The 24,152-nt window shown below is 47.9% G+C and overlaps 1 protein-coding gene across 16 annotated transcripts in view; it reads left to right on the top strand.

The window, feature by feature from the left end:
• Positions 1-24,152, top strand: part of ZNF516 (zinc finger protein 516) — a 152,207-nt gene that overhangs the window by 34,452 nt on the left and 93,603 nt on the right. For 15 of the 16 annotated variants that reach the window (XR_010124205.1, XM_063653837.1, XM_063653839.1 and 12 more), the window contains one exon: positions 17,164-19,130. Coding sequence is in view for 15 of the 16 variants with exons in the window: in XM_063653837.1 (XP_063509907.1) it covers positions 17,321-19,130 (1,810 nt within the window). In the remaining variant the exon portion in view is untranslated. Of the gene's footprint in view, positions 1-6,204; positions 6,226-17,163; positions 19,131-24,152 lie in introns of those variants that run through there. The other variant, XM_063653835.1, reaches the window with a different exon arrangement.

The raw sequence follows: 24,152 nt of genomic DNA, 5'->3' as shown, positions 1-24,152 counted from the left end.
AGGATCGATCAGCCCTCTTCCTCCCAGTTTTTGTTACTGTGCGGTGGCCGACTTGCCAGCTGCTCAGGATGGTGGCCTCTTGCTTCGTGTTGATTTGGGGTCTTAGAGGTTCATAGGTGATGGCCACTGTGGTCGCTTTTGTAGCCCAGGATGTTACTTTGTATTTAGATTGTATCCCTTTTATTGGAAGGTCAAGGAATGTTCTGACAACTCCAGAATGCTCGTTCCAGGCACCAGAGAGCGGGGGCCTGGAAGGTGGTAACGGGGAGGCAGGAAGATAGGGAATGGGCTCACAGCCTTGGCGAGGGATGTGGCCCTCAGCTTTGACCCTCAGTGTCCTCGTCTGTGAAACGAGGGTGGCATCACAGAGACGGAGGAGGACCCTGGACGGTGAGTGCAGACAGAGGCACCTCCTGTACTGTGTGCCAGGATGAGGATTTATGATTGCTAACAGCACCAGGAGTCATCGGAGTTCCGCCTGTTTCAACCTTCGGGTGAGTGTTGCCCCTTGCTGTGTTTGGTAGGCACATTCCAACAGAACGAGTCCTGGTCCAGAAATGCAGTGCGGTGTTTTCTGGGCATTCTTCCCATTTGTTAGTGGAAGCATTCCTTGGCGTATGTTGATAGTGGTTAAAAGACGGCATTCTAGTGCGGTGGACGTGATTCATTATTTGGGACTGGTGAGACAGACCTGCCCGATGCCAAGGAGGCTGTCTGCGTAAAGACCCCACCCGGCGTTTCTTTATCATCAGCATGTTCCTTCTTGTGCCTGTCGGATCGCCTGTTCTTAGCCTGCCTGCCACCGTCTAACCTCATCTCCGGGGGCCTGCAGTTGGCCCTGAATCCACCCGCGTTGTGATGGGATACCCACTGCGCTCCAGGAGCAGTGCCTGGTGTAGCGTGAGGCTTCCAGTTCTGCCTCCTGCCCTGGCACTTTCTGAAGCCCCCCCGTCAGGTCCAGGGGAGGTTGGGCCACTCTGACCTGGGCTATGGAGCTGCTGGACGTTTAAAGGCTTGGTATTGAGAAGTGGTTGCTCTTGGCATCATGGCAGACAGTGCTGGAATACATTCCAAGGGAGGCGACGCGGTCCCCAATGGGGTGCACACGGCTGCCATGTCCTGAATGGCACAAATCCTGGGCCGAGCTCAGGGCCAGCTTGGCATGAGAGGCCTCCCTGGCCAGCAGTGGAGGGCCAGAGTTTTCTCCCACAAACGAAGCTAGGACGGCTGTCCTCAGAGAGCTTGGGTGCCTGTGGAAGGGCGCAGTGAGGTTGAGTGGATGATGGCCACAGGTCAGGGCTGTCACCAGCCCAGGATTTCCCGAGCTGGCACTGGGTCCAGTGTGCCTCCAGCAGTGACCGTGCATGGAAGAGAAGCTGAAGCTCGGGGCAGGGAGAGAGCGCCCTACGCACAGGAGAGGGGTGGCAGGTGGGCCCGGTACCCCGTCACTGCTGCAGCATCTGGCTCTGTGCAAAGCTGGTAATCCAGGCACATGGGCGCGAGTGTTGCTGGTAGATTGTTGGAAGTGGACATGCGTGTTTGCCTCCAGGTAGGGTATTTGAATGAGTGCTTTTGTAGGTTAAGAGATCACACACATGTGCTCTCTCAGACACACACCCACACACCCCCTCGGGTGCACTAGCACACGCTCACACATGACACTCAGTCTCTCTCATGTCCACCCAGCTGCTTCCACACTCACTGTCATACACTCTAACCTTTACACGCAGGCACGCACACACATGACGGTGAGGCCTGGCATTGCCCGCAGTGTGTGCCCCCTCCTGAGGGTCCCGAGCGCTACTCCTGTGCCCTTGGTCCTCTCAGGGACAGGATTTCCTTTGTACCTCTCTAGAAAATGCCCCCTGAAACATCTGTGTTGGGAGGGAGAGTGAGCCTCGTGCAGGATGCTTGCTTGGGAGAGAAGCCCAAGAGTCTTTGAAAATAGGAACCTTTTAACTCCACCCCACTCATGTTTTCTTTTTCTTAATTTTCCTTGCAAAGCACCTTTTTGTAAGGACCTGGGCCCGTCAGGAATTGGAGCTCCATGCACTGCAGGTCCGCAGTGCTGTCTGTAGGGTTTTGGAAACTGCAAATAGAAGTGAAAGGATGTAAAATGAAACTCATGTTTACTTTTCACATCAGCTTTAAAACAAAGCGACTTTGTCAAGGATTTCTGTTTGTCATTTCTCATTAAGTTGCAGTTTCCAAGAAGCTATAGATGATGTTAACTGAGGACCTACTGTGGCACTTATTAGCTAAGTAAATGATGGCATTGAAGCGTCAGGAGGAAAATGGCCCTCTGCGTATTTAAAACCATGGTGCGCCTGATGTGCGAGGTAAACGTATCCAGCCGAGGTGGGTATCATTTCAAATAAGTAGCTGCAAAGTACATTGGGCCTTGAAGGTGAGAAGAAGCTTATCTCTGCAGAAGTAAAAGAGTATTTTCCATTTGTGTCCTAGTGAGCTGTCTTTTCAGAGAGTGGCATGGAAAGGAATTTTCCTGCTAGATTCCAAGACTGGATCGACATGTTCTTACAAAGGGAACCTCCTTGGGTTTAAAAAAAATGTTGATTATTTCTGGCACCCTTCTGTCCCTGAGACCCAAGTCAGTGGTGGGAGTTGCCCCCATATCACTCTTTTTAATTTTTATTTTGAGACAGGGTGTGAGTCAGCCACCTAGGATGGAGTGCAGTGGCATGATCATGGCTCACTGCAGCCTCGACCTCCCCGGCGTCAGGGATCTTCCCGCCTCAGCCTCTTGAGTAGCTGGGACCACAGGCATGTGCTGCCACGCTCGGCTGATTTTTATTTTTTAATCTTTATATAGAGATGGGGTCTTCTTATTTTGCCCAGGCTGGTCTTGAACTGCTGGGCTCAGGTGATCCTTCCACCTCAGTCTCCCACAGTGCTGGCATTACAGGCCCCGCCCAATCCCTCTTTAAAGCATGATTTTGCACTTGGATTTAGTTTTGGAAGATTTCTTATTTAGTTAGCATAGTTTCCCTTCAGGGCTTTAAGAACTAGTTTGAGATAACTGCCCTTCTCAAAGAAAACAAATATGGCTCTGCTTATCAAAAGTGGAGATATGTTCAGTTTAAGAAGGAGAGAAAGCTTAAAATTGTTTATAATTCCTGAAGCTCCTTGTTGAGAACTTTCTAGAGAGGAATCTTACATGCAAGGAACATTTGTAGATCTTTTTCTTTGCCACATACATGTGGTGTAATAAACGTATACCTACACATGCTTAAAGGGAATGTCTTTTTGTTCACTGCGTGTTGTCTTACTGGCAGACTGCATAACCCTTCTCCTGCGCTGTCAGCTTAATTTAGCCTGATGACACATCTGAAGCCTGTAGTCTTCCGTTTCTGTGGCTTCCACTGTTGCAGATAAAACAGGTGGTACCTGTGCGTGATTTACCCAGCCTCACAGCACAATATAACAGAGGCATACTTAGTGCAGCAAAGTGATTTTGGAAAACAACAAAACTCAGAGTAAACGTAAAAGAAGAAATTGAAAGCAGTATTATATGTTTGTATGAATAGCTCGGAAAAAGGATTTTAAGTGTAAAGCTGAGAAAGTATTTGTGTTTAGGATGGAGCCACTGGCTCCCCCCACCCCCCAGCCCCCCATGTGAATCAGTGAGTTTCGCCTTCTGAGTTACGTTACCCAGATAAAGATGCAGCAGCAGAGTCTCGACCTGCGTCTTCATTCTGACCGTCGGGTTTGACCGTGTGGCCCAGTGAGAATGAGCTACACACACATTCCCGGGAGGAGGCCTGGACTGTGGATGGCAGGCTAAAGTTACGAAGCACATTGAGGGTGTCCTGATGCTCTGGACTTGGGTGGACTCCTCCTTAGCTTGAAGCTGTGGGTCCCAGAAGGCTGGCCGGGATAGGCTAATCCCTGAGCCGACTTTAACACACTGGTTTATGTGACTTAACACCAGCTAAGTGGATGACAGTCTCCTTCTTAGTTATTGATGGATAAAATGGAAGCAAGATTTTGGGGCCTTTAGTTGAGCAAGGTCTCCAGCGTGCTTATCTCTCTTGCCTCCAATTCTTAGTCATCCAGATTTTGTTTTGCAGCAAGGTCCCTGAATAGGCACTACTGCTCATCGCCCCAGAGTTAGCAAGGCAGAAAAGGGTTCTGCTTGAGCAGTTTAAGCTGCCAAAGAAATCAGGCCAGGAGCGTGAGCTAAAGTGAGCATCTATTGTTTCACGTTCGCCAGGGCTCCTGAGAAGAGGGGCGAGCACTGATGCTGTCTTTATCTGGAGTGACAAAGGAATGAGTGAGTTTGGTGGCATCTAATTATTGATGGGACCCACCATCCTCCTTGAGTTACAGACGATATCTGACTGTATGAGGATGCCGAGCCCAGTCTCCGGGAGGGGAACCGGGGAGGTAACAATGGTCTCTCTGGTTGTCAATTGTGTTTATTAAAGAATAATGGAATAGCAGCTCATTTAGATAATCGAGGTGGAAGCACACTTTGGAGTCATTTTTCAGTACCTTGTTGGTTCTGTGGGCAAGCTGCACACACACGCTCGTTTTCTTTCTCTCCTACAGAGGTTTGTGCATGGAGAGCTCTGTGTAGCGTGTCACGTGTGTTAACTGCAGGGTCTGTGAGACAGACTTGCATTGGTGCATCTCACGTGCCTGTTGAGAGTAAGTTTTTAAGTAGCCTCCTCTTTCACCAGGTACTTGTTTCTGTGGTTTGTTTTCATAAAGGCAAATGTAATTTTCTTGAATCAGATGTGATAGTATCTGGAAACACAAGCATGGGCTGCCAGGGGCTTCTCCTCGCTCTCCTGCTCTGCCCTTGGCTGTGCTTACACCCTGCTGAATGGGAGCAGAGAGGCCTGGGTGGGCCTGAATCCTTGAAGTCCCCCACCTGTGCCGGCAGTGATCCTTTCCAGCCTCCATCTGTCCCCGAGCAGTGCCTTGCACATCTGTTCACAACATTTGCATTGGACAAATCAGAGAAAAGGAGTCTAGGGTTGTGTGTGTTGCTGTGTGCCTCCAGGTTGGGGTAGGAGAGAAGTTGCAGGAAGAGAGAGGAAAAATGACCATGGTCTTAGAATGAATGCGTTCTTCGACTGCATAGACCCATGACTGTTCTGACCTTAATTTCAAACATGGACCTTCTGTGACCAAACGGACTGTCCAGATGTAGTCACTGAATTAGTGTCATGGTCTTCGAGTTCTTGGAAAATGTTTGCAAAGCAACTGTGTGACTGCTGTTTGTCTTTCTGTTTGACTTAGGACAGCTTTCCCCCATTAAAGTGTAATACTTTATTCCCGTATAACCCAGGCTGGGATAAAGGGTAGATAGCTCTCCTCTTTGGGGACCAAGGGGATTGGGGGGGGGGGGTTGGCAATTCTGAAGTTAAACATTATGCCTTGTTACGTTTTATATTTATTTTTACCAGAAGCTGTTGCTGGGCAAGATGTTTTGGCTTAGAAAAATGCACCCACCCTCATTTCTGCAAGGTTGTTTATGATCACTTCAGGTGCAAAGTTTTCTTAACTTTTGTAGCTGAATAATGTAACAACATTGTTACAGGGAGTTGCAGTGGAATTTTGCTTGTTTATCCTTTTTTGTTTCCTGCAAGGAAAGAATAGATCTTCTTTTATCTTCAAAACCTGGAACTTGCAGCAATGTGTCATTAAGTGTGTTTGAAAAAATATTTTTAGACAGGCAGTGCAGGGTAAATCCTATGGAGATGTGACATCACGTTTTTGTCAGGAATTGCTTTTTGTAAACATTCTCTGATAGATCACTCTCCTTAAGCGGCTGAAATAGCCAACTGCTTTCAAAGGTGCTGTGTATGTTAGTGATAAACTAGGTCATGTTACAGTTGTTATTGGCAGTAATGGAGCTGGAAAATTTCAACTGGTTATAGTACATGTGCTATATATAGTAAAGCATTTGGGGAAGATTTGTCCTTTTGTAATTTTGATCATCTTAAAGTATTGATTGGTGTTTGTACAATGATAAACAAAATCTTAAGTAATTCCTTGCACGATACGCCTTTCAGCTATCCTATCAAAATCTTCTCAGTTTCAGGGTATCTATTTTTTTCTTTTAACAAAAAATGCGTAAGCAATTGCTTAGAATTCGGTAAAATTGATTATTGACATGTTTGTTTTTCCTCTATGAGCTCTTAATGAAGGGATTTTTTTGGGCGCTGACTTCTGTGCTGAACAGCACTACATCGGAAGGTAATGTTTAACAGAGTGCTTTATGGCTTACTGCATATAATTATCTCTCTTTGTATTCTTGGGCACAGTTCTTTCTTTCATTTGATGGTGGGGACTTCTAGGGTCTTTCACAAAAAGCACAGAGGGAAGAGAGAATGTCAGATAGGTATTAATTGCAATCTGTATTCTTATACTAGGAGAGAAATGTTGGTTTTAATCAAGTGGTTGGAAAATAGGACTGTGTGTTTGAGAGGTGAACATTGTTCTTTGCTGCTGGTTTACATGGCATAGTATATACAGCTTATTTGTAGAAACAAATTTCAGTTAAAATATATTTTATGATAACTCATAGAAATTTCAAAAAAGCATGTTTAGTAACGACTAGGAAGTGTCACTCAGTAAAAAAATATGAGTTTCTGCACCATTGTTTTGTTTTCACTGCTGATCATTTCTAAGAAAAATTTTAAGAAATTTTATATTAAGACACTGAATTAGTTAACAGTTTCCACAGTTTTGAGTTTAGGCTCTGTAAAATTTTTAAGCCACTTTTAAATTGGGTTCTTGCTGCAGTTCATCGAAGGCCTTCTGATTTTCCATATTTGTTTTAAAGATAGAAATTGATGAGTTTTCATTTTCTCTCGTGTTCCCTAGGTTTTCAGTGTTTCTGAGTTATGCGCAACTTTAGCTTGAACTATGGTAGTGTAGGATGTAGACAGAGTCAAAGTGAAAACCCAGTGCTTCCACGGCTTTTGTAATGAATAGCCAGTGATTTGTTCTGTTTTTGTGGGAAGGAGAGCGGCCCCTCAGTGACCACAGGACTTCATCTGAGCCGTGGGTTTGGGGGAGATGCAATTCTAAGCTTCTGGAAATGGGGCTCTTAATGGAAATGTTGACAAGATCATTAACTATACTAGCAATGCTGGCTGCTCCAGAAGCCTGGATTTACCTCCAAATCCCTAACGCCAGCTCTTTGTGGCAGACGAAGGGGCTCTAAACAGCACATTTATCTGCAGAAAATTATGGAGCAGGCTCTGGATCCTGTTATTTTTTAGTTTTGTGAAGTTTACTTTTTTAGTGATTGGCAAAGCAACAACTTAATATTAAGACAGGAAATAGTAAATAGTAAATGACAAGTAACAGTAATGCATTAATTTTGGAGAGCAAAAGAAAGGTAACGAGGCTTCTTCCCTTCTGATATAAAAATAGCCACCCCCTTTTCTTCATTTTCACACGGACACTCCTTTATTAAAGTCTCTAGAACTACCTTGAATTTCCCAGGATATGGTAAGGACTGTGGAAAGAAAATTTCCATATCCTTCCTTATTTTTTCTTGGACTTTTCTGAATGTAATCCATAATTAGATTGTGTATTCAGCTGCCCCTCCTCCCCCAGGTCATATTTCAGTAAAAGGACACACGGGCAGCTTCATACTAGTGATGTTCAAGGGACTTCGAGAATATATTGTGATACTGTCTTTACTCTTAGCAAATGTTCTTCTATTTGAACTTATGTGGAAGACAGAGTTCTCTCTTTTCTCTTGGACCAGGAATTAATTTGGGTTTTTTGACAGTTTGTGGTAAACAACTTCATAAAAGGTAACCTACTTGCGGAAGAATAACATTTAGGTCATATATGCATTTTGGCTATAAATAGCGTGATGACTCCAGCCCGTGGTCTGAGGTGCAGAGCCGGAGCAGGCTGTGCTTAAAGGATCAGAGTTCGCATACTAAAGCCTTATTACGGACAGTTCCTTACATTTGGGGACTAGCATGTTGGCACTTGCTTTGATTTATTTGGGGGGTGCTAAGTAATTTAAAGAGAACCTTTGTTTTAGAAAATGGGGTTTTGTCATTCTCCTTCACTCTACCTCGTTTTCTGAACAAAGCCGGCTGGAGACTTTACCTCTAAAATGAATGTTTTGAGCAGAAAGACCTAAGCACATTGTTCTCTGGCTGCCCCCACATCAGGTCTGTTGTGGTCAGGGGGCCGCGTTGCTGCTGGCGGCTGCTCCCTGGGATAGTGGCGTTTTGTGTCCTCTTTCCCCTAGTGGGGGAGGTGGGTGGAGTTTCTTGTGAATGCTGCCGATTCTGGTCGCCTTTTATTCATTTCTTCTTCTTAGAGTGGAAATGTAGCTGGTTCATAATGGATTATTGATTGGTCTGAGAACAGCAGCCGCCTCCAGGCCTGTCATCGGCCGTACTTACTCTCCCAATAGTGAATGCATCACTTTATGGGGCTCTTCGGGACCCCAGTCTGGGGACTATAAGCCTGTAATTGTTACTGGTGTACAGAATGGTTTGTAGGGAGAGGAACTCTTCATTGTTGTGATGGAATTTTCCCCCATTTGTTGAGAGAATAGGCTTTTTGTCTCAGTAGTAAGATAAGCTTGTCCAGGATGTTAATGATGTATTTTAATTCATGGTTCATAATACTACAGTGTAACTAGTGAAGCCCGTCTCATTGTTTCCCAGAGAACAAACACACACAGTATACTCAAACACCAACTGGGCCTTGCACCCACTCAGCACACGCACGGGCTTCTGCGCAGACCCTGTAGTAGCTGTGGCCGGGACAAACCGCGTCTGAGAGTCACCCTTCAGAAACGCACCAGCGTAATTGCTTTTAGATTTTATGATTTGCCTTTTGGAGCCATCATACGCCTTTGCAGACAGCCCTGTAAATATCAGAAGCGTTCTGTCTGCTTTGAGCTTTTTGGCGTTTTCCCTCCCTCCCCGATTCCTCCCGTTCACTCCAGCCCCTCCTGAGGAATGCCCTGTCAGCGGAGATGTGCGCAGGACCGGGCTGTCACCCCCCTGCACCCGCGGACATCCATCCCGGGCTGACATCGGTGCCCCCCCCAGCCCGGAAGGTGGTCCGAGAGGACGAAGAAGGGGATAAGTAAAGCCACATGGCTTCGAGGGAGCCAGGGCTGTTTCAGGACCGCGATAAGGTTAATTCATGAACCAGAACTGAAAAAAATGCCAAGCTAGATAGGCATTTGGAAAGCAGCACCCACTTCAGTTTTGCTTCCCTCCCCTGACACGTGCTGCTTGTGGGGACTCCGTGCAGGAAACGGGACTTTCAGTTTTCCTCTCGCTCCTTTGTTCCTCCCTGGTGTCTCCCAGTCAGCTTTGCTTGGTTTCCGCAACTTTAAGCGTTAGATTGTTTAGGAAATGACTCTAAATATGAGAGTATATTTGGTTAGCCTTCTGGTGCCTTTTTCGGGATAAGATTTTAATAAAGTTAACTTCGATAGTTGTAGGGAAATCAGTACAAAACCATTCAGCTTTTGTTTTGTACTGGTTTAATTCACAGTACAGAAAATGGCAAGATTTCCTGTCGATTCAGAGACATAGTTATTATTTTAAAATGTGAGATGTTTCACAGTTTTTCCCTGATAACGCCATATTTAACTGGTCAGAACATTATTGTTGCAAATAAGGAAGAGGAAACCTGCATCGCGTTACTGATTTTTTACTTCGTGAAGTGCTGGGAGGGATAGTTAGGAATGCCAGAATACACTCAGAATGCCAGAATACACTGAATTTTGGCTGATGTTCGTGAGAGTTCGTGTTGTCCACAGAAGGCTTTGCGACTGGAGCCTATGGGTGGGTTTCTTTAACAGCTCTGGGCAAGCCTCTGAAACATCAGAAAGCGATCTTTTAAAATAAAACACTGCTTTTCAGTTGAACCAGGTTCCTATTATTCAGACGATTTTTCTTTGACTTTCTTTTGAAAACTTGAGTTAACTAAAGGTAGTTTCCCAACCTGCATTTGTTACAGCCCTGGAGCTTCCGTGGGGCCTGGGGAGGGTGCGGAGTGGGGGAGGGGGAGGGGCAGATAGGGGAAGAGGCCTACCAGGTCCCCCAGAGCTGCTTTGCTGTTAATTGTGTTACTGGAGTGGCAAGTAGGATTTATTTTTTTAACTTTTAGGAAAAATTTGCCAAATTCGGAAAAATGGAAAGAGTTAGAAATAAACACCCCCCCCCCCCCCCACCTTTAGTTTCATGAGTTGTTAACATTTTGGTACATTTGCCTTCTCTCCGTCTCTCTTTGGTAAAAACCAACTCTAAATATTTCATTACATATCTCCAAAGAATAAGACCACTTTCCTATATTACCAACTTAACACAAGTAATAGTAGTTCTCAAATATCCTCTAATAGCCAGTCCATATTGAGGTTTAATTTCTACGAAGAGTTCTGGAGCTACCGTATGTTTGAATGTGCTCGTTGTAAATGATTATAGCTGTTGGTCAAAGAGTTTTTAATTGTGTTAAATAACCTGTTGTTGTATAAACCATAAGGGCCCAGTGAATATATAGAGGTGTTCCTATTTAGCTATTTTGAATCCAGCTTTCTAGCTGTTATTTTGTCCTTTTGCATTTATTAAACCATGTATTGTCATTGCCAGTGACCAGGTACCTTTGCACTGATATTTCATTCACTTATTGAACAATTACTTATTAATCCCGTCTAAGATGCATTGAAGATTTATAGTGTAGTAAATAAACATTGTGGCTTGCATGCATTAATTTAAATTTTACTGGAGTATGATAAAATAGATATCATTGCTATCATTTACATTTTAAAGATGAAGAAATGGACTGAGGAACAGAGAGGCTAAGACACTTGCGCAGGGTCACACAGCTGACCTCAGGTAGTGGCAGAACTGAGTTTTAATCCCAGGTAGTCTGGCTGCCCCTCACAACTTGTTGGGTCACCAGCCTCTTATCATTGGCTGAAGGAGGTCAGGAAGGCTGTACTGTACCTGGGTGGTGGTTGGTGAGCCTCATGACAGGTGGGGCAGGGACGCAGGCGTGAGGGCCAGAGGGGAGCATGAGCATGGGTACTGGGAGGCTGTTGGGCCGGAGTAGGGCTCAGGGCTCTAGACGCGGGGGTCCAGGGCTGCTGTGGGGTTCAGACGCTGAGAAGCCAAGGTGAGGAGTTTGGCTTCATCTTGCAGACTTGGGGAGCCTCTGAAGGGCTGGGAGTCTCCTGGAGACCGGCCTCATCTGTGCTCTGGAACAATGGCTTTGGCTTGAGTTGGGCACATGGATTCAAGAGTGAGTTGGGAGGTGCAGCCGACAGGACGTGGGGTTATTACTGGGCACTGCTGAGATGGCGGGGGAGAAGCCAGGGAGGACCTGGTGTTTTGTGCTTGGGTCGTGAAAAGTACTTAAGAATTCAAGCCACACCAGTGTGGTTCTCAGATGAGCCTCAGGTTCCCAGGGGAAAACCTGGCCAATTCTTGCAAATATAGTGAATCGCTTCCCTCCTGGCCTTCTGGAAACTTCTCCTTGTCTTACTGGTGCGCTGCCAGCACGCTTTGATAATGGTATGCTTCCCTGTCTGATTTTGAGTTCCTTGAAGCCAGGTGCTTTTTTTGAGTCATCTTAGATTGTCTGGCTCCTGATATGAGGCCTTGCACTTGTTAGGTGCTTAGGAAGTGCTTGTTGCAGAGATACCCTCGTTAGCCCCTGACCACACCGCCCTAGGACTGGAACACCTCTAAGGAGCCTGCCGTCACCTGAAGGTCCTCGGGGATGTGGACAGAGGCTGCTTCCGCTATGTTTGCGCTGTACATACCCCCTGGCTTTGTGAACATGGTTTTCTTTCTGGCTGTATGTGTTGGATCAAGGCTTTGCAGTGCTTGTTTCTAAAGAAGTTTCTGTAGCGTCAGTGGGGTTAACCCTGGGTACACATTTCTTCACACCGGGAAGTGTTTCAGCAGCTTACCGGGGCGTGTGTCAGGAAGTGACTTTTCTGCTCTGTATTATTAGGTCAAAAAGGCAGTTCTTCCTCACTTACAGAAGGGATTGATTAGTTGAAATACTGGCCCACAGAGTAAATTTATCCCAAATTTAGCAAATGTAAGTAATCTGGAGAAAGTCACTTAATTTCAATTGTATGATATAGGCAAAAAAAGAAAGACAAGGAAAAGAAAAAAAAATAGTATCCAAAGGTACAGCAGTAGCCTTAATATACATGTCTTTAGATGTTTTTAGATGTTTACCTGATTAGTTTTAAAATGTAGCTATATATTTTCTACTTTATATTTTGTCCTTCCTTCAGCCTCTCCCCTTTTCCGTTACAATGTATTTTTATGTTATGAGTAAACAGTTTTTTCAAACGTTTTACTTCTTCCTGTTTTTTAATAAATGTGATTGTTACCTAAGTTTTTCAAAATGAAATAAATTTTTTTATTTCAAAAATTATATAAGGCATTTAAAAAAAGTGGCCTCGAACTGTTCATTACATCTCTGGAGAAACACACACACACACACACACACACACTCACAGCAAGAGATCCATTGGAAATCTGCTTTAAAACCCTAATCAGCAAGTCATATTTATGCCTAAACAATTAAATTACGGTTTTATCTGGCAAGTTCCCAATTCCAGCCTTGGAAAAAGTTTGTAATACATCTTACCAGAACAACAAAACTGTGATTGAACACACAGGCACACCGTGTGTTCAGATGGGTCCCTGCCGTCCGAGGTGCGTGGGCGCCATATTGCATGTCAGCTGGACACATGCTGTACCCTCCACCTGCCTTGGCTCCGAACACCTGTGTTGTTGCAGAACCTTTCCGTATTCACGGTGGTTTGGGTGGCAGGCTCGTATGCATAAGTTTCATAAGGCTGGTTATCTCCAGGCCTGTGTGTTAAAGGGAGAGTTGGAACAACTTGTATTTGGCGTGCGTTTGAGAAAGTGGAATAGAGCAGCCCAGGACGGAATGTCTGCGGCTGGAACTGAGGTAGGTAACACTTTATCACAGGGCGCTGCTCCTACGTGAGGCACGCCCCACTGGGGACCAGGATAAAGGTGGAGAAGGCATCCCATCGAAAGCCTCCTGGCTTACAGGGGTTGGCGGGATTTAAAGCACAGCCCGTCGTGCCAGCAGGGCTGCCGACGTCCCGATAATCCTCCTAATTGGGGCGGCCGCCCATGGCGTGTTTTGAAGTTGGAAGCTCTGAGGACAGCATTCTTGTTCTTGTTTTGGAAGGGATGCCCTTGTCTTAAATAGCAATTTTTGCCTGCAGCTAAAAAGAATGATTACAAAGATCTTTCGATTTGGCCACTGAGTAACCCCTTAGGAGAGTTCGTTGCAGGGAATTAATTTTTGACTGTTTCTTTAACATTTGAGAAACTTTGCTAGTCAACTGTGGACATCAGGAGAGGATCACTTAATGGACCCCTGGGCAGAGGCAGCTTTGCTCGTGTTTCCTTAAGATAATGGTGGTTTGGGCTTAACTTGGTTACTGTTTCAGCACTTTTTCCATTTCTACATTTATGTATCTTTCCCTTCTCAGGGTTCTTAAGTCCTCTAAAAACACATCCTGTGCAGTTCTCTCAGGGATTTACAGCAGGGCTTATTTTTGAAAGATGGGACAGGCGGAGAGGTAGTGAGCAGGAAATCGGAGAGAAGGAAGAGCTTGCTTTGTTGATCGCAGGGCATCGTGGATGCTCCTCCTTGAACGTCTGCCTGTAAATTGCAGGGCTCTCCAAGTTTCGGGGAAAGCTTTTAAGTGAGTTTAAGGAAATGGAGACTGCATTCTCTAGTCACTGGGTGCCTGAGGGCCAGGGTTCAGGCTCTAGCTAGGGTGGGGGTACTGGGGAGTCAAGGCTGTGCAAGGATAGGATGGGTCCGATGCTGGCACAAGGGCCTTTCAGATGTACAAGGGCCACGCTCCTTGATACCGTGCCATCTTCCGCTCAGCCGTGGTCATGGCCCAGGATGCCGAGGCTGTGCTGCTGAGCTGGGCTAGATGGGCCTGTATTCGGGGTCTCTGGTGATCCACGAGCGAGAGTGTCTGTATTTCCCCAGCACTCCTGGAAGGTACCTGCAGGGCAGGAAGCTGCCTGGGATGAGAAGAGGGGCCCTAAGTGCCAGGTGTGTGTTTGCCTGGATGTCCCTGGGGTCTGGATGCTGTGGGCTCTGAGGGGGTCACTGGATTTTATAGAAGGAGGCATTTGCAAGGGGCTTCGGTGACATGTGGCTGCTTCTTATTGTTTCTCTGTGCCTGACAGAGGAGGGGACGAGTTGAGGGTGTGAAGGACACACCTAGAAAGGCATATGGCTGGTGACTGGGAGCATGAGGGCTGGGACCAGGGTTCCCAACTGCACGTGTGCACTTTGTGCTGAATTCCCTGTGTTGGCCGTGACCCTGTGACCTGCACACTGACGGGTGCACAGCTGCTGGCACACAGCTGGCTGGCATGGAGGCCGCTTCTCTGGGTGCAGACCCCAGGAGCTGCTGCTCTGAAAGAAGGCAGGAGCTGATAGCCCTAGAGCACAGGGTTTTGGTGATTGGTGTGAATCTTTGCACTGAACAAATCTCCTTTTGCTTCATGCTGCACTCGAGGGCTGTCTCTTACGCCCCTGACCAGGCCTGGGCTCCTCCTTGGTGAATCCTGTCTTCGTAGCTGGCCTCTGGCAGTTGAATTCTCTTGAACTGGAGAACTGTCTTGCCATTTAACATCCTTTATAGACAAACGTTAGAGGTCCAGGGGAGTCTGTACAATTATTTCAGAGCCACCAATTTCCAGGATTTTAGTTGTTTTTCTTTTCCTCCCTGTAAACGTATTTTCTATATGATTGTTCGCACTTGTAAGGTTTTTATACCACATCCAGTCACTAAGTTAGATATAAATAGTGTTTCATTCATACTTTGAATATCAGATTCAGCATTTTTGTGGGGGAGTGAACTGGGGCCTGGGGAAGGACGAGGCTTTGCTGTGAATCACTTGCCTTGTAAAATCATCATAAATCATCACACAGCCAACCACAATGTGTGCCAAGACCAAAATCATTTAAATTAGCTTAGAGTAAAAGGTCATTAAGAAATCTTCCTGGTAAGCTTATATACTTCTCCGGTTTTAGGGGAAGTTTTAATGTTTTTTTTTTTGGAGATGGAGTCTTGCTCTGTCATCCAGGCTGGGGTGCAGTGGCATGATCTCAGCTCACTGCAACCTCCGCCTCCCGGGTTCAAGTGATGCTCCTGCCTCAGCCTCCCGAGTAGGTGGGACTACAGGTGTGCACCACCATGCCTGGCTGATTGTTATTTTTTATTGGAGCAAGTGGGTTTTGGCTCCTCTGGGTGGGCATCTCTCTCATGCCCGCTCCGTTGCGTGGCTCTGCTGGGTGCGTCCCTGGAGGAAGGAGCAGAACCTCTGTGTTGCTGCTTTTCATTTGCTGCTGAGGCTGCGCGTGTTTCCTTAGGCGCCTCCAAAGCGGGGCTTTCTGGAAAGACGTTGTGAAGCCTATAATTCTTGATAAGGTTTCTACCTGGCGCTGTATTTGCCTGTGAGAGGGCACAGCATGGGGTCTGTCTTTTCAGAAGGCTCCTGTCTTGCTGTTGTCTGGGCCCTCAGGAGTTGAAGTATTAATACAAAATGCTCAGAATTCCCGACCCCCGTGGGGGAGGTTTGGGGACACTCTTGACACCCCACACTTGATTTTTTAGCTCATGCCCCTTCACCCCGTCAGGTCTATTATCAGTATTCTTTTCTGTGTCCCATCTGCTTCTGTGAAAACCTGGTAGGCTGCAAAACTCGGAGCAAACAGGGAGCTGCCACCCCAGGTCTTTTCGTGGGAGGCCCTGTCATCTTTGCATGGAAGCTGTGTGTTAATGTGTTGTGTGCTTCCCAGCCGGAAATATGGAGCTGCTTTGGGTTTTATAGATGTTTAAGTAGGAGTTCTTACTGTGTGTGAGATTGTAGGTTTATACAAACACGCTTCCCTTCTATGTGAAATCACTTGGGTTTTCAGAACATGGGCCATCTGGGTGCCTCTCTGTGCAGGTCTGGAGCCGGCCCCAGAAGGGAGACCCTCTCTGGGCCCTTGGAAGCAGGAAATGGATTTGTTCTATGCAGAGATGAGCAGATGAGCAGAGCCTGTCCCCAGGGAGTTGTCTGTGCAGCCCCTCCCTCTTGAACACACTCAGGCACTGACCTGAGAGACTTGGCATCTCTCTCATCCTTTCTAACTGGCTCATCGTTCTGCTGCTTTACCTTACCCTGTGTCAGGTGGGATTCCTGTTTTTACTGAAGAGTTGTTTTTCTCCTTGCACCATTTAGGCCTCTTTGGTTGGATACAAGCATTTTGATTCATGCACCCCCCCGTCCTTGGTGGGGGCCTGTTCCGTGCTGGACACAGCTACACTCTGGCAGGCTGCCCTTTGCCTGTGTGCCTGGAGGGAGTGGGCCTCTGCCCTCCTCACCCTCTGGTGGGTGGGATGGGCATGCAGGCGGCGGCCACGCAGGGTGGTTGATGCTCACTGTGTTCAGGCTTGGGCACAATCTCTAGGAGCAGACCCAGCCTCACTAGGAGGATGCTGTGGCTTCACCATACAGCCTAGGTGTGTTGCGGGATGTGCCATCTGGGGGGGTGTGTGTCCACTGTAGGATGTCTGCACGGGGACGAAATCGCCTAACAATGCATTTCTCAGCTTTGTGTATCCCATTGGCTAAGTGGCATGTGACTGTGTGTGTGAAGTGCCGTCAGCTGTTGTCACCACCTGTGCAGCTCACCTTCCATCAGCCCAGGAACTTGGCCCCTGTTCTCATTCCTGCCCTTTTCCTAAACCTTGCTTTCCTCTGTCCCTGATTCCCACATGGTCTTGCTAAGTAGCTTGTTTTCCTCACACTCCTGCACACTCTGGTACTACAGTCTCCTAAAGATTTGATACCTTATTGAGAAGAGAAAATTATTGTGGTGCACAATCGTTAACATTTATGTTAATCATTTAACACAATTCATTATTGATAATTAAGTCATACTGATTTTTTACTAAGGCAAGCAGCTGCACTCGCCTCTGTGTGAAGTGTTGTTGGTGCTGCTTTTCTTCATGTGGGTTGGATGGCTATGTTTTGGGGAGCATGTGGGGGTTCCCGCAGCCATGCCTGGGCCCTCTTGGCCAGGAGCTTTGCTGATGATGTTCCATCTCTGTTTCAGGTGCTGGCTGCCAGCTGCTGCGCCCCCCATGTAGAAGGTGCACCTCCTGGGAGCAGGCACGTCTTTTGGCTCTTCTGACCATGGAGAGATAGGACGGTCCCTGCAGCCTGCACGACAGAAAGCTGTGCCGCCACCACCGGCCGCGCCCGTCCTTCGGATGGATCGCAACAGAGAGGCCGAGATGGAGCTGAGGCGAGGCCCCAGCCCCACCAGGGCCGGCCGGGGCCACGAGGTGGATGGGGACAAGGCTACCTGCCACACCTGCTGCATCTGCGGCAAGAGCTTCCCCTTCCAGAGCTCGCTTTCGCAGCACATGCGCAAGCACACGGGCGAGAAGCCCTACAAGTGTCCCTACTGCGACCACCGGGCTTCCCAGAAGGGCAACCTGAAGATTCACATCCGGAGCCACCGCACGGGGACTCTGATTCAGGGACACGAGCTGGAGGCGGGCGAGGCGCCGCTGGGTGAGATGCGCGCCTCCGAGGGCCTGGACGCCTGCGCCAGCCCCACCAAGAGCGCCTCGGCCTGCAACCGGCTGCTGAACGGGGCCTCGCAGGCCGACGGCACCAGGGTCCTGAACGGGGCCTCGCAGGCCGACAGCGGCAGGGTCCTGTTGCGGAGCAGCAAGAAGGGGGCGGAGGGGTCCGCATGCACCCCGGGGGAGGCCAAGGCCGCGGCCCAGTGCTCCTTCTGCAAGAGCCAGTTCGAGCGTAAGAAGGACCTGGAGCTGCACGTGCACCAGGCGCACAAGCCATTCAAGTGTAGGCTGTGCAACTACGCAACGCTGCGGGAGGAGTCGCTGCTGAGCCACATCGAGAGGGACCACATCACCGCACAGGGGCCCGGCAGCGGCGAGGCCTGCGTGGAGAACGGCAAGCCCGAGCTCAGCCCCGGGGAGTTCCCGTGCGAGGTGTGCGGCCAGGCCTTCAGCCAGACCTGGTTCCTGAAGGCGCACATGAAGAAGCACCGGGGCTCCTTCGACCACGGCTGCCACATCTGCGGCCGTAGGTTCAAGGAGCCCTGGTTCCTCAAGAACCACATGAAGGCGCACGGCCCCAAGACGGGCAGCAAGAACAGGCCCAAGAGTGAGCTGGACCCCATCGCCACCATCAACAACGTGGTCCAGGAGGAGGTGATCGTCGCCGGCCTGAGCCTCTATGAGGTCTGCGCCAAGTGCGGGAACCTGTTTACAAACCTGGACAGCTTGAACGCCCACAACGCCATCCACCGCAGGGTCGAGGCCAGCCGCACGCGCGCCCCGGCCGAGGAGGGGGCGGAGGGGCCCCCGGACGCCAAGCAGTTCTTCCTCCAGTGCCTGAACCTGAGGCCGTCGGCGGCCGGCGACTCGTGCCCTGGCGCGCAGGCCGGAAGGCGGGTGGCTGAGCTGGACCCGGTCAACAGCTACCAGGCCTGGCAGCTGGCCACGCGGGGCAAGGTGGCCGAGCCGGCCGAGTACCTCAAGTACGGGGCCTGGGATGAGGCGCTGGCTGGGGACGTGGCCTTCGACAAGGACAGGCGCGAGTACGTCCTGGTGAGCCAGGAGAAGCGCAAGCGCGAGCAGGATGCACCGGCCGCGCAGGGACCGCCGCGGAAGCGCGCAAGTGGGCCCGGGGACCCCGCGCCCGCCGGCCACCTCGACCCCCGCTCGGCCGCGCGCCCCAACCGCAGGGCCACAGCCACCACCGGCCAGGGCAAGTCCTCTGAGTGCTTCGAGTGCGGCAAGATCTTCCGCACCTATCATCAGATGGTGCTGCACTCGCGCGTGCATCGCCGCGCGCGCCGCGACAGGGACGGTGACGGGGACCGGACGGCGCGGGCCCGCTGCGGATCACTCAGTGAGGGTGACTCGGCCTCCCAGCCCAGCAGCCCTGGCTCCGCCTGTGCCGCTGCCGACTCCCCGGGCTCTGGCCTGGCCGACGAGGCTGCCGAAGACAGTGGTGAAGAGGGCGCCCCTGAACCTGCACCAGGTGAGCAAGTGTACCCAGGTGGCCTGGGTCCTGGGATCCCAGGCTCGGGGTTCCTGCTCCCAGGTAAACGTATATTCAAGTAGCCCCACTCATTAGCCCCTTACCCAGTGACCCCTTACTCAGCTAGGCCTATGCTCAGGTAATCCTGGGACTCAGGACTCCACGCCGGGGGGGCCTTGTGCCCTTGCCCAGGGTCCCTGTGGCCAGGTGGCCCCACACCCAGGAATCTGTCCCCAGTATGGATCTGGAACTCGCACTGCGGAGCGCAGTTACAGACACCCATCAGCTCCCCCTGGAGCCCCTTTCAGTGTTTGCATACACTCAAACCTTTGACCTCTAGGGTTGATGGACTCACCTGAGCATCTGTAATCCTAATTTCTGAGCAAAGAACACCATCATGGATCCCTTCTGAGACATTCACCCCCTTCTTTTTCTGCCTCAGACCCAGTTCTCACCATACGATGCATGCACACACGCGCGCGCGCACACACACACACAGACTTTTCTCCACTCCAGCTGGGTAGAAGACTATCTTCAAATTGGTGTTGGTGTGCAGTTATAATTAATCTCCTTGGATTCAAGTAACCCTGTGGGTTTAGAGACAGTTAATTGGAACAGATTACTTTTCACATAGCCATGTAAATATTTAAAGATGCTTGGCCAACTTTGTTTTCATAATTCTCCTACTTTCTATAAATTTTAAACATTTTGATATTTCCTTTATTATTTTTTGCTTTGCATAATTGTTTTAAGTGGAAAGTGATGTTTCAGTTATAGAACTTGCATGTTTCTCCACAAAGCCAAAGATGTTTTTCCCTTCTCTGCAACGCTGTTAGTGACTGTTGCTTTTTACCTGGACTTTTAAGAGTGATAGAAATCCAAGCCCGGAGCAGGGCTGTTTATATTCTGTGGTGAAGAAGATGACTGCTGTGCTGTATTATTTCACAACAAAACAGAAGACCGTGTCATTTTTCCTTGTTAGAGATGTGGCCAAACCGGGACAGAGTTTATTACAGTCTTACACAGTGTGTTATATGAGGGTCTGTTACACTGAAATGCATATTGAGTCAACAAAGATGTAGAAGGCAAGTCTTTTCTCCTGTAGCAAAACCTGTGTTGAATCCACCCACAGGTTATGAGTGTATACATAGGTAAATGAGTTTTCAGTCATGCGTATTTTAACTTCGCGTTTCTTAGTCATTGGTCCCTGTGGGAGGAGCAGGAGGACATGGTCTTCTCTGAAAATGCTGTGCTCATTCAATGAACACTTTTGGATTCTTTGAATAATTTGTCATGTGAAACCGGGTTGACCCCATCGTGATCCCTGGTTGACTTCTTTTAAGTTTAATTCTCGGTGTTCTTTTTTTATTTTTATAAATACAGATTTTACTGGTTATGTTCCAGTAATACTCTACTTTTTTGGAGCACATGCTGGACAAAATATTGGGCTAGCACTATGGGTTTTTTTCTTTTCACTTCTAAGAGAAATATTCTTAATATTTGGAAAAGCTCTTGGGCCTCACTCACCCCATTGCTTATGGTGGTGGTCACATGATTCATAATCGAATCCAGTAGTGCTTTTAGAAATCAAGAGGTTGGAAAGATCTAATGATTTCCATCATAAATTGGAAGGTACTCTTTTTTCTTTTCAGGCTCATTAAATTTTAGAGACTACTATTGATGTCTTAAAGACATTATATATATTTTTCTCTATGTGTAATGTTTTGAGAAAGTTAATATAGACCTCAGCTGATTCTATAACAAGACATATATCATAGTTGAATGTAACAAACAGTTGGTGATAGAATAAATAGAATATTTCAGCTTATTGAGAGAGGACAGAAATTTGTGGCACGACAGAGGCATAAAACATGGAAGAGCCTTGTAGGTGTATGTGGGTCACTTTCCATAATCCCAAAGGACAGTATCTTTCTACCTAAAAACACCAACTTTTCACTCACAACAGCCGCCTTTAATGGTCTAGTGTAGCAACAAATTACTAATTCATGGATATTCCTTAAGGAGAGAGACCATGTTCCATCGATTTAACTACTCTCAAAACACTGTGATTTGTGGGATTTGGCCCAGGTCTTTCACAGGGCTAGCTTGGAAAAGAAACTGAGTATTTTGAATCTCATATTTAAATCTGCAGCATTCCTTTCTTTTTCTGAAAAAATACATGCAACTTTGGAAAATGCTTGCCTTTCCTGTTACTAAAAAGATCACTTAGTTCTTTAAGCATTAGGTTATTTTAAATTCTCATAGAACTCTGATGGGATGATTGGTTAACACTGTTGGAGCAGCTATGTAGAAATTGAGGAACGAAAGATAACAGTGGTTCTCATAAGCAGCAGCCAGCCTGCCTGTGGGAGCACAGTTGAAATTAGAATTCAGATCTATGCGACCATTCCAGTAAAACCCAGTTGTGCCATAGTTTTGCCCGAACATTTTCTTTGACATCTGGGAATTGATTTGAATGCTGTTTCTGGATCTGGAAATAATTTTCATTATTAGATTAACTGAAAGAAACTCCTCTCCTTTTTTTTTTTATGGAACATGTTTCGTCAGTTGAATGTTGCCATCTATTCCTCTGGAAAGTTCTGATATTCATGTTACTTTTATCCCCACATAAGACTTGGTCGCAGCAGCTCTTGTTATTGACTTAAAATAGTAGAAGTGCAAAATTGTGGAAAAAGAGTCAGTCATTGGGAATATGTTACTAGATTTAAATCCTCCACTGAGAAAGGGACGTGGCATGGACAGAAAGTCCACTTTTGGACTTCACAAAAAGTTAATATTTTTAGTAGGAAAGGGGTAAAAGGGCATCTAATTGGAGTTTATAAAAATCAACATTTCCAACGTTCCCAAACACAAGTAGGCTCAGGGAGCTTAGAAACCATCACTAGGGAAAAACGAATATTGCTTTGCAAGGAGACATATAAACCTTCAGCGTATGGGCCAAAATAGAATTCTGCTCAGAAAGCATTTAGGCGACTCAGGAATAACAGAAGCATGCAGAGAGGCTGCACGCCTCTGGAAGACTTGCTGTCAGAGTTGATGCCATCCTGAGAAGTGCCTGGACTGGGATGCCTGGTGCCCAGGCCATGGCAGATGCTCTGAGGTGCTCGTAATGCACAAGTGGTGCCCCATTGAGCTGCATATCATTCAAGACTAATTTTACTACTCCCGCTTTTCACCATTTCTTGTTGTGCTAATATCTGTCATGTAAAATCCATATTCCATCCCGTGGAACCCACCCTCACTTTTTAGATACTCACTGCGACTCAATAGATGGGACACCCTCAAGTTTTAGAGGACGTTGTGGGAAGTTAAAGTACAGTTGGCCCTGTGTATCCGTGGATTCCACATCTTTGGATTCAACCAACCACAGCCTGAAAATATTAAAGAAAAATAGATGGTTGTATCTCTACTGAACATATACAGGTTTTTTTTTTTCGTTATTATCCCCTAAACAACACAGCAGAATTTATAGAGCATTTACATTGTATTATTATAAGTAATCTAGAGATGATTTACAGTGTACGGGAGGATGCGCGTGGGTTACACGCAGGTATTTACACCAGGGACTTGAGCATCCTAGATTTTGGTATCAGGGGAAGTCCTGGAATCAGTCACCCCCGTCCCACGAGGGACGATTGTGTTCAACTGTTTTTGATCAACATAATGGCAAATTATATGACTCAGTATAATACAAAAAGTGCTTGGAACAAGTGCCTTGATATATGCAATTTGAAGAATCAAGGAAAGTCTTCAAAGAAAAAAAAAATATGGTCAAGGGAAGGAAAGGTAATTAAAGGAGGAAACGGATCTACCTTCAGAGCATCTCCCGTTTCCTGTCCCCTCACTGGCTGCCTCCCTGCCGCCCCGCAGCCCCGTCCTCAGAGCCCATCTTCTTTCCACCGTCACCAGCCGCACTCAGGCTCTTGCCGTAAGGTGTTTGCTGAGCATGTGCTTGGAGGCTGGCTGGCTGTCCGTGCTGGTGCACTGGCTGTGAGGACGGCCAGGCTGCAGTCATGCGGCTGGGCACAGAGGTTCAACAACCGTCCTTCTTTTTTTCTAACAGAACACAGACAGCAATTAGAATAGCTTAGGGAGGGTGAGAGACGGTATGTATATGTGTGTCTGTGTGTGTGTGTGTGTGTGTGTGTGTGTGTGTTTTGAGACAGGTCTTGCTCTGTCACCCAGGCTGGAGTACAGTGGCACAATCTCAGCTCCCTGCAAACTCCACCTCCCGGGCTCAAGCCATCCTTTCACCTCAGCCTCCAGAGCAGCTAGGACTACAGGCGGTCACCACCACACATGGCTAATTTTCGCATTTTTTTGGTAGACATGGGATTTTGACATGTTGTCCACGGTGATCTTCAACTCCTGGGCTCAAACGATCCACCTGCCTCAGCCTCCCAGAGTGTTGAGATTCCAGGCGTGAGCCACTGCACCTGGCCTGGAGGATGTGTTTTTATGTGTTCACCCGTTGAAGCAGGATTGAGGGTGAATGTGGCCAGCGGAAGGGAGAATGGAATGAGGGGGTGAGCTGGGAGGGGTGTTTGCCTGTGTGGCCAATCCTGCTGGGCGTGGACAGCCTTTATAGGGTACTTCTTCTAAGCATTCCTTCAAGGTAGAGCAGAGGAGCTCTCACAGTGCCTTCGCTCATTGACCTTGCAGCCAGTCCACTCGCGATGCTGAGTCTCTTGGGGACTCCGCGGGGTCCTGGCTTGGACGCACCACGGGCAAGGCCGTCTCTGAAGCCAAGTCATGGGTTGGGAGGAGCGCTTGTCCTCACATAGTGCTTCATCATGGGTCTCACGAGAGGCTCAAAACGATTCAGAGAAAGAGGTGGTGGACCAAGGAGGAGAGAAAATGAGTGAAGTGCGTTCATCCAAGGGAGGTTCGAAGTGTAGGCAGGAAATAGCATCCAGTTCAGCTGGGGGAAGGAAAGCACACACGGCTGGGAACAATTTCATGGCAAACGCCACTCCATGGCCTGGAGCTGTGGGATGTCCT

This window comes from Pongo pygmaeus, chromosome 17 (genome assembly GCF_028885625.2).
Source record: "Pongo pygmaeus isolate AG05252 chromosome 17, NHGRI_mPonPyg2-v2.0_pri, whole genome shotgun sequence".
In the NCBI taxonomy this organism is placed as follows: Eukaryota; Metazoa; Chordata; class Mammalia; order Primates; family Hominidae; genus Pongo; species Pongo pygmaeus.
The sequence above is the reverse complement of the archived record's forward strand: the minus strand, read 5'-3'. Positions and strand labels throughout refer to the sequence as shown.